The 11,728-nt window shown below is 31.3% G+C and overlaps 1 protein-coding gene across 1 annotated transcript; it reads right to left on the bottom strand.

Annotated features, from left to right (window-relative positions):
* Window positions 1-10,184: 10,184 nt before the first annotated feature.
* LOC111380252 (transcription factor KUA1-like) lies at window positions 10,185-11,728 on the bottom strand. Its single transcript, XM_023003765.1, has 3 exons — window positions 11,187-11,728; window positions 10,667-10,863; window positions 10,185-10,518 (listed from the first exon to the last, which is right to left on the bottom strand). The coding sequence occupies exons 1-3, from the start codon at window positions 11,506-11,508 to the stop codon at window positions 10,429-10,431; spliced, it is 609 nt and encodes a 202-aa protein (XP_022859533.1). The 5' UTR covers window positions 11,509-11,728; the 3' UTR covers window positions 10,185-10,428.

Raw genomic sequence — 11,728 nt, forward strand, 5'->3', positions numbered from 1 at the left:
TGTTGTAATGCAACAAGAAGCTGCAGTGTGCTGCCACTTTTTCTTGCCGTAGAAGCTTTTGGGGACGATAGCACCGGTTGATGTCGGCATCTCCCAAGAAAGTGAAAAATTTTTGGGGTGAATCTCTAGGATTTTCAGGATCGAGTGAGAGAGCTGGAGGCGAGGGCTTCTATTGCAATTAATGTAATTGCGAGCCCCATCTTTAATTTTAGAATAATGGTGATTGAGCAATTTTTATTAAAAGGTTGCTCTGCAATTTTCGAAACTTTGAGGGCCACCCACAATTAATGATTTGGGGTCAAGTTATAAATTTTTTGAAGGTACTCATTCTATAAATTTTAAATTGGAAGGGTCTGATTTTAATTTTAAACTTGGATCAATTTGCAAATTTCAAAATGGCTTTGAATTTGAATTTTAAAATCGTTTTTAAATTATATTTTAAATGTTTTGACCTATAATTTTAATTTTGACTCAAATTGAAATTTTATTTAAAATTGACGATTTTTCACATTTCGTTGAAATTGAATTTTAACTTAAATATTAAACTTGACCCTAAATTGAATTAAGAGTGTTATCCTAGATTAAAATATTAATTCAATTTAAATTAGAGTTGGACATTAATTTAATATTTAATTAAAATTTGATTTTAATTAATTATTCACCCGAATATATTCTAGAAGTTAGAATTGGATCCTAATTTGACATTTAATTAAAATTTGATTTTAATTAAATTGTCTTTCCCTAAAACTTTTCTTAAAATTAGAGTTGGACTCTAATACATTGTTAAATTAAAATTTGATTTTAATTAAATTAGTTCGCCTTAAATCTTTGCATTAGAATTGGACTCTAATTTGGTATATAATTAAAATTTGATTTTAATTAAGTATGCATTCTAATTAAATTAATTAATTAATATGATTAATTAATTATTTAATTTTCCAATCCATTTGTCTAATATAGTTTAGACGATCTTAATTGCTAGAAATTTGAAACATGTTTACATATATTATTAAATATTATATATGAATGCATTTATGAGATGAATGTATTATTAGTGAATAATTATGGACTTGACCATGTGGATGTGTTGAATAGTTAATTTAATTCTTGTGCATTTATTGGCTTGCGAGCTCTTAATTGTTTCGTACCTACGAGTCCGTTATTATTGTTACTATTATGAGCATACGAGTCCAATTTCATTTAGGCCTGGATGCCAATTAATGTAGGATATAGATTGCAGCTTGACTAATTGAAGATACAAGAAAATGAAGAAACCATGGAGATGGTACATTGATATTGATTCATTGTAATACCCCTAGAAGTTGGCCAACTAACCTTCCTTATAGCTAAGACTAGATAGTAAAAGTCCATAATCCTCCACACTATTATATTATATTATATATATTTATTTGCATGGTAGATATATAATAAAATATATATGATTGTTACGATGAGACATTTGAATGCAAAATCCCTCAATAAAATATTAAGTCATTTCATTCGCCTTCCATTATTATAGTGAAAAACTAGAGTCCTCAATCGATTTCAGCTTGCTGAGTACACACTCAATGCTGGTCTATTATAGATATGTTTGGAACTATGAAATATTAGATATTTCTGAATGATGGGTCCGACTTAACTAAAGTTTATATTCTGTTGAGCACACTCAATGAGATAAATTTTATAGGCATATTGAGCTAACACATAAAATATGTGAAGACAATGAGTTGTCAGTTTAATGATCTGTGAGTTGTATGGAGATACAATTAATAATAGTATCTACCCATATGTTTTATTAAAGATTGTTGAGTACACTCAAGATCTTAAGATAACAAATGTGATCCCAGCCCACTGGGAGTCAAGTATAGATTCCATAAATTTATGTGAGAGGGTCATGAATTTGAGTTAAACATTGAGAGCATAATTAATTTAATAAAAGTCCATATTAAATTAACTGATGCATTTTATATATTATTCTTTTTCTTTTTGTCATTTATATTGAATCTTGAGTAACCATATGTATTTTAGAGGCATACTAGATGCTAACAACCATACCAAACCAATTTTTTCTTGATTGGCACTCCAATATGAGAATTGTTCTCTGGCATGAGAAAATTGGTTATGTCCTTAAGTAACCCTTTCTAGAGACACCTACTAATGACACGATTAAGGAAGATGTGACAGCTATAATAACACAATGATGACAATAGTAATGCAACATGTGTGATAATTGCATTACGTCATCTCAGTTAAAAAACAAAACGAGAATATAGACACTAACACATATTTTTCATTTCAAAGAATTGTGTGATAATAATCATGTGTGGAAGGATATAAGACTTCCAAGCTACTATACTAGTGCAAAATGATAGAGTAATCTTTAGTCAATGCTCGTGTACTGAAGATGATTGATATTGAGAAGTCTTAATTAGGTTCAATCATGGCTATGAACTAAATATTGACTTAGTTGTGCAATCTCTGTCAAAAAATTATTCATACTAATTGTGAATTATGATATGAACAAACTCGAATGCACACTCATTGAGTTGCTTAACATGTTTAAGAATCTTATGCCCAATATCAAAGTTAGTAATGGGTAAGCCATTGATTCCTCTAAGAGTATCAAGAAAAAGTCCAAAGAGGCTTTGAGAAAGCATCCAATATAGCTAAGATGGTCAAAGTGAAGGACAATACCAAATTTAATGACTTTTGTTTTCATTATAGAATAAAAGGTCATTTTGAGAAAATATTGCAAGGCTTATGTCTACTTCATGAGTTTCTTAGGTATTTGATGTTAGATGTGGACCTTATATTTATACAAATATGGAGAAATTAAATAGAAGCAGACCATTGCAAAAAGAAGAAGTTGACCTATAGGTTGAAGATGAGCAAAGGCTGCTGCATTGCGTGCAGGAGCATACTTCTTGCCATTACTTTAGGCTTAGTATTTGAATTAGAGAAATGTTGTTTTGTACCTTCCATTACCAGAACATTAAATAAATTTCATGTTTGGATATGAGTTATTTTAATGTTAAGGACAATTGTTGGTCCTTTTATTTTGATAAGATATTAATGATTATGGTAAGCTACCAAATAACATTTATATTCTAAACATTGAGCATTCTATAATGAGTATAGAAGTTATGGGGCATAAAAGTGATCATCTAAATATTTTCTAAATCTGGCATTGTAGACTTGATCATATAGATGAAATACAATTTCAAAATTACATAGTGATGTATACGTGGGGTCAATTGATTTTGAATCATTTGACAAGTGCAAATCATGTATATTTGGCACAATGACCAAATCTTCCTTTACTTGAAAAGGAGAAAGGTCTACATAAATACTACCTAATACATAGTGATGTATTAATTAATATCAGATGAGACTTATGTTATTTCATCAATGATCATGTATACTTGATGAAATTCAAGCATAAAACTCTTGAAAGGTTCAAGGGATTCATGCTAGAAGTAGAGAAACAAATACCAAAGATACCCTCATACTAAGATCTGATCCAGGTGCGAAATCTTAAAGACGAAATTTTAGATTATCTAAAAGAGAATGAAATTCTCTTATAGTGGACTCCTCCATATACACTGTAACATAATGGTATATTTGAAAAGATGAATCGTAAATTTTAGATATAGTGTGGTTAATAACAAACTATGCAAACCTCCCAAAATCATTTTATGGTCATGCACTAATTGCAATGTGCTACACACTAAATCATGTCTCATCTAAATTGGTTAATAGAACTTCATACGAACCATGGAAAGGTAATAGTCCCAATAATTCTCTTATGAAAGTTTGGGTCTATGACGCTTATTTGAAGCGCATTGAATCAGATAAGCTTGAGTATATATCTAATAAATACATATTTGTTGGATATCTAAAACAAATATTTTGATATCAATTTTATTAACCTATTGAGAAAAAAGTCTTCGTTTTCTTAGAGAAAATGTTTACTTTAGGAGATGACAGTGGGAGCAAACCATAGATATAGGTGACCAAGTAAATGAATCTAAGTTTGATCCTACACCTGATGAGAGACACACTCTTGATCAGGAAGTAGAGACTCTTGAGGACATGACAGCTTCATTTAAATCTAGTAGGATCATTCGATTCTTAAGAAGGTGCGAATCCACTATTACTAATCAAGTATTATTAATCGAGGATGATAAACCTACTAATTACATAGAAGTAAAGTCAACTGTTGATAAAAATAGATGGCAGGAGGCCATGAAATCCGAAATGAACTTAATGAATGAAAACAAGGTTCAGACCTTGGTCGAACCTCCTAATGGGGTAAAATCCATATGTTGTAAGTGGTTTACAAAGAAATGATTGTTATGGATGGGAATATCTGTATGTACAAAGTAAGGCTAGTAGCAAAAGGATAAGTGTTGACCTTAATAAAACTTTTCACCTGTAACCATGCTCAAGTCCATTCGGATTTTGGTTGCAATAAGTTACATACCGTGACTACGGATTTAAGCAAACCTCATGGTGTTGAAATCTTCAATTCGATGAAAATATCAAAAGGTTTAATTTTATCAAAAAAATTTGTGTTTACATGAAGATAGTGGAAGCATTATCGCATTTCTAATATTACATGTAAAACATATTATTAATAGGAAACGACATTCCTATATTTCAATTGTTGAAATTGTGGTTGTTAAAGGATTTTTCATGAAAGATATGGGATAAGCAACTTGATTTATAGAGATAGATCTAGAAGATTGCTTAACTCATCTCAATCTTCATAGATAAAATCTTCTCAAATTTTATAGAGAAAAATTGGTTTACTCTTAAACGGTGTGTTGGAAAGGCTCCAAATGTGAAACAACCGTTGGTTCAATAGCAGAAACCTATTACATTGTTATTTCAAAAGCAGCAAAGAGTTGCAATGTGCATCAAGATATTTATTAATGAACTTAAAGTAGTTCTTAACATTGTTGATCACATGCCATTGTATTGTAAGAACAATAGAGTCATCGCACAAGCGAATGAACTAAGGTCTCATCAATGATTCAAACATGTATTTAGGCAGTATAATATCAATAGAGAGATAATACATAGAAATGACATAAAGAAAAGAATGAATTCCCATAATTAATAATATTTCAGATCCACTGACAAAGAATTGTCGCATTATAAACTTAATCATCATGTAGACTCTTATTATATTAGATATATAAGTGATTGGATCTAGTACAAGTGAGAGTTTGTAAGTGTTAGGTCCAATCAACTTTATAAACACTTTTAATATATAGTTGATGCAATTTATGGCAGATCTACTATTTAATTAATATTCAATTAAATTAAATAATAGAGTCTGTAAATTCAAATCTTTGTAATTTGTTAATCGCAAGAAGTTATGATTGTGATATACAAATTACATGTGATTGAATCTTAAATTATCTATAGTCGCAAGTAATAATGAGATACTGTATCGTTATTATGGATAGACTATCACGTGTGACATTTCTTACTTATAAAATAAGTAACTGGTCTCATAAGCAAAAATGTGGTAACCCTTTAAATGAACACTTGGATATTTTGCCTAGAACAAAACATTGAAGACCTGCTGAGAGATTCCACATGAATAACTATCTAAATGGTTAATTTCTAACGTTCAATAGTAGAATTGATCTTTTGACACTACAACAAAATGAACTTTTTATGACATCCGTTTACGACTTGCAAAAAATGCATGCCATAGAAATAGACTATTTACGGCATGCCATAAATGATTGATTACTTATAATATTTACGACATACATTCTTTGCATGACTTAAGGATAAAATATTTACGGCATACATTTTTTGCACGCCGTAAAAGACCAATTGAATTTTGGGAACATGATGGGTCACACATAAAATTAGAACTAGAAGATTGTGATTTACCAATTAATTAATTTAACAAATGTTGGATAAATTAATTAATGGGATTGCTTATTTATAGGCCCGAATAAATTAATTGGATTAGTTTGAGAATAATGCTCATTGTACACTCTGTTGTACATGGAGTTTGACATTGCATGCAAATTCAAAAATGAATGGGCGGGAAAGTGTTTTTCATTTTAAAATTAGCCATTCGTTGTGTGGCAAGTGGCACAATGTCAAATTTAATGTTAAAAAAGTGTACTTGTAGCAAGATTAATTAATTAATTCATGGACCAGATTTAATTAAATCGGTTTATTAAATATTGGATCGGGTCAGAAAACAAGCCAAGATCGTTTCAGCTTATATAAATAAGTGGTTAGAGTTTTCAATTTGTAGAGAATTTTTATTCTTACTAGCACAAGAGAAGAAAATTCTGATTCCCTACAATCTTGCTCTCTGTATGGAATTCTATTGGAGGCTGGACAATTGTACAGCTATGGGTAGAAAATCAAGGTTGCTAGAACGAAAGAAAGGCAAAGGAGCTTGCAGATTTCACAAAATGTATAATTTCTATCACAATTTCTGCCTAAACACAAAGTAGATCCTTGGTGGGAATCGAGATTTTTTTTATTTTTCGCTATGCATGATTAAGTAGATACCCAACAGGAGCCTCAATCGATCATTAGAATTGATGGACAGATGAGGCCGAATTCTGGGCTGAGATAAGGCCAGGAGAAAGCTTCTAAACTCAAATCTGCAAGGTACTTTACGCTAGAGAAGTACTTAATTGAAATGCTTGAATTAAAGAAATCACTTCTTGCTTCCTCTTTTGCTTTGGTAAATCGAAAGTTATGTTCGATTTCATGTTTATAAAAATGGTACGTTATTGTGAATATAATTATGCACATTATTGTATGATTTCCCCAGCACATTCTACCGCAATCAAATTAGCACGATCTTCCGTATAATCCTATACATGTATACAACAAATTGCGATGTAAGGAAAGCATAAATCTCAAACAAGATGCTGGAATTTGGAACATAGAAAGAGGGTTAGAAAAAAACGTGAAAAAACTAAAAAGGAAGTAAAATTTTAGAGATTCAATCTCTAAAGAACTATCTTTAGACAAAAACTTATGGTCGACACACTTTAAAAAATCTTAGCATTTTCCAATTGAAGTTCATTTTCCGACCAAAATTTCGTTGAAGCCTTTTTTTTCCTTGAAGCAGAAAGTTCAACAATAACGTACCCAACAAACTCAAATTTCAATAGGAAAAATTCTATCGTTGACATTAAAAAGCAATTTCTATTTTTTAGGTCAACAATTAGCATATCAAGTTTGATTGTCTATACAATGTTGTCACCTGACAATATATTCAATTCTTCATCGTCAAACTCAAATTTCAATAGGAAAAATTCTATTGTTGACATTAAAAAGCAATTTCTATTTTTTAGGTCAACATAATAATATCAAGTTTGATTGTCTATACAATGTTGTCACCTGACAGTATATTCAATTCTTCATCGTTTGTTTCTTGGAGGGTATTTCCTAAATGACACCAGCTTTACAACATGTCAAAGATTTAGAAAAAAAAATGCAGGAATGAATCTAGAATTTAGTAATAAATGCAATATGGCAAATTAAAGAATATCGGTGAGTAGACATGCACAAAATGTTTTATCTTGTTCATCTTTTAATTAGGATAACATGATCGTCAATAGATTTTAGTGTCTACATAAAATATTTGAATTTTATTATATAGTGCGAGATAAAATATATTTATCTATCGATTTTTCGATACTATCATCAAGAGAGTGATGATTTTCATAATAAATCGAAAATATTAATATTGACTCTTCCAATCACAAATAGCAGGAAAAAGTAAAAGGTAATTTGTTTTGGTTCTATCTTCGTCTCATATGAAATAATGAATGGTATATATTTTGCAGCGTTTTATTTGCTTCATGGGTCACTATCTCTCAAAAGGGAACTTGAAACACATGGCTGATTTCTGGCTGAATTGCCAGAGTTCTCTGGTCAGGGGTAGTGAGAAGCTAAGAGTTGAAAAACAAAAGAATAAGGTTATATTTCTAGATAAAAATTTACTTAAATTGAAGTGTTATATGAAACATTTGCCACAATACCTTGCTTATTTCCTTATTGGTGGTGTTTTGAATGATGGATAAACCTAATAAGTTGTGTTAATTTTGATTAGATTTTGAAATATTTATACAATGTAAAGAAATCTTTTTCAAAAACATAATTGGATATAGGTAATAATTCAAAATTTGAAAAATGAAAGTAATTTTCAATTGTTTGAAGAAAAGCATTTAGTCTAATTATGTCAATTTTATATTGCATTTCGCCATCACATCATAAAAACATAAAAGAAAGAAAGAAAGAAAGAAAGAAAGAAGAATCGTCATCATCTTGAGAGAGATGACAGTACTCCATTATTTTCTCTATCCAACCAGGGACGGATTCAGGATTGGATTCACGATCGGGTTACAAAATTTCAAACCGGGCTACTACGTGGAAAAAAAAAATTTTACACATAAAAAACTGATTTTTTACCCAAAAAAAAAATACCTTAAAAAAAAAATTTGGACCTGGGGGGGGGGGCTACAGCCCAGCCCCCCCCCCCCCCCCCCCATGTAATAGTACAATGTGCATGGTGCATGAGAATAATTATAATAAGCAGCAATGATGTTACAAGGAAACTAGGATCCACTAACCTTGTCGACAGTGCGCTAGGTTGTTCTCCACTGACATAGAGAAAATGTGGAAAAAAAAAATGTGAATACGATGATAAATTCACAAAGAAATAGTCTGTATGAATTACATTCTTCAATAGTCGACATCCAGTTACGAAGTCAAACTCCCCTTCCCTATTAGCTTCTTCAGCATATATTTGCACAGCAGCACAGTCGGACAAAGTGGATAATTTTATGATGTGTGTGTATGCACACATTCCTGTACGTACAGTGTATGAGTGGACATAATTCAGTTTAGTCGAGTAATCGAGGAGATATTTAAAAATGAAATCAAAGTTGATTTGTGTTCTCCTTCGTGAGAACATAGAAATTTTATATTAACTTGCTAAAAATGACGAGAAAGTGAATGAAAAATTGGATGGAAGATGTTTATATGTGTTGGAGATAAAACTATTTTAGTTTGTCCCACGTAGGAAAATGATTAGTTTATATATGGCTATATTTTTAAATGATGCAATTATTTGTGACATAGATGTTCTTTTCACCCTATTGTTGACATTAAAAAGCAATTTCTATTTTTTAGGTCAACATAATAATATCAAGTTTGATTGTCTATACAATGTTGTCACCTGACAGTATATTCAATTCTTCATCGTTTGTTTCTTGGAGGGTATTTCCTAAATGACACCAGCTTTACAACATGTCAAAGATTTAGAAAAAAAAATGCAGGAATGAATCTAGAATTTAGTAATAAATGCAATATGGCAAATTAAAGAATATCGGTGAGTAGACATGCACAAAATGTTTTATCTTGTTCATCTTTTAATTAGGATAACATGATCGTCAATAGATTTTAGTGTCTACATAAAATATTTGAATTTTATTATATAGTGCGAGATAAAATATATTTATCTATCGATTTTTCGATACTATCATCAAGAGAGTGATGATTTTCATAATAAATCGAAAATATTAATATTGACTCTTCCAATCACAAATAGCAGGAAAAAGTAAAAGGTAATTTGTTTTGGTTCTATCTTCGTCTCATATGAAATAATGAATGGTATATATTTTGCAGCGTTTTATTTGCTTCATGGGTCACTATCTCTCAAAAGGGAACTTGAAACACATGGCTGATTTCTGGCTGAATTGCCAGAGTTCTCTGGTCAGGGGTAGTGAGAAGCTAAGAGTTGAAAAACAAAAGAATAAGGTTATATTTCTAGATAAAAATTTACTTAAATTGAAGTGTTATATGAAACATTTGCCACAATACCTTGCTTATTTCCTAATTGGTGGTGTTTTGAATGATAGATAAACCTAATAAATTGTGTTAATTTTGATTAGATTTTGAAATATTTATACAATGTAAAGAAATCTTTTTCAAAAACATAATTGGATATAGGTAATAATTCAAAAATTGAAAAATGAAAGTAATTTTCAATTGTTCGAAGAAAAGCATTTAGTCTAATTATGTCAATTTTATATTGCATTTTGACATCACATCATAAAAACATAAAAGAAAGAAAGAAAGAAAGAAAGAAGAATCGTCATCATCTTGAGAGAGATGACAGTACTCCATTATTTTCTCTATCCAACAAATTATTTTAGTATTGGTCATTTGATTAGCAAAGAAAGATGCCTGTAATTTATTTAATAAGAAAGAGAACACTAATAGCTAGGGGAGGATTCACTTTTCCCCACTGTTTTGGGAGCTGAAAGAGTTAAATCCAAATCAGGAGCTACAACATTTGCAGAACTGTAAGAATTGCCATTGAAGAAGAGTTGAGAGATCCATGTGCACAAAGGGAGCTGCTCGAATCTATTCGAGAATTTTCACATTCTTGATCATTCCACTTGTTGTCTTGTCCACTTCCTGATCCGAATTAGCCTCTGAATTAGCATCACTAACCTGATCATGTCAAAAAAAAAAAAAAAAAAAACCTTGAAATAAAAATTTATGCATGTTCAATATGCTATTCAAGATAAAGAGAAATAGTTTTATATAATACAAAGTTTGTATTGTACGTGTGAAGTTAATAATATGGTGTATATATTACCATGTCGAAAAGGCTGGACCGTTTCTTCTTCTTACACAAACTGGCTTGACGGAGAAAGTACTTTTGAGCATGACTGGCAACTTGTGTTGGAGTTCTTGTAGTTACAAATTTTCTTGAAATTCCCCTCCAATCTCCTTTTCCTAGCTTCTCAAGCCCAGTTAGGAACATCCCGTGTTCTTCTTCAGTCCATGGAATTCCTAGCATTTAACCGCAACACAAATCATCACATCATCAGAGCCATTAACTTTTGCATAAGAGTTGGAAGAGAGAATCAAAGAGAGAGAGTTATGCGATAGAAGGGTATTATTTTAGAAATTATCGCAAGAAACTAACAATCTTGGAAATTAAAGCCATCAAGGGTATGTTAGGTAAGCAGCATTAGACATAAATACTGAACAGTAAAATGAATGTGATTTTAACTTATTTCTCTTCCTTAGTACCGTCTAATATTGTTAACGTCCCCAAAAAGATGGACGGGTTAATAAGAAGGATGATTAGCTCCGTATATATAAAAGAATACCTTTCTTTCTTTCCTGAACTTGGGCTAAGTGGCCATCAGAGAGAGAACCAACGAATGCCTTATCGGATTTTTCGTTGATTGAAACTATGGAAGATAGCGAAGAAGATGGGGAAGTCGACGAGGCTGCTGCAGGCAAGGAGGATGGCGACGAGCAATCCACGTTGAAGCATTTCTCGGTGGGAATGGACGAAGGAGATGATAGTTCAAGTTGTACTCCAAATAGCCTTAGTCCACCATTAACAGACCATCTAGAAATGGTACAAGTCCTTGAATTATGACCTATGTGTCCACACTGTGAGCACTTTCTTCCCATTTTCGCCATACAAAGCTCAATCTACACTGTACCTTTCTGCGTGGTGGGTGGGGGGGAGAGAGAGATTACTTTACCTGATTGTAAATTGTTACATATGTGATATTGGATGAACCTTTTGTATGTTTGGATATTTTTTCCAACTTCGGATCTCTCGAACTTCTAGGTGATAAAAGAAAGAACGAAGACCACACCCTCCATAAAATCGCATTTTTATCTTAAACCCTAAACA

This window comes from Olea europaea, unplaced genomic scaffold (assembly GCF_002742605.1).
Source record: "Olea europaea var. sylvestris unplaced genomic scaffold, O_europaea_v1 scaffold2112, whole genome shotgun sequence".
NCBI lineage: Eukaryota > Viridiplantae > Streptophyta > Magnoliopsida > Lamiales > Oleaceae > Olea > Olea europaea.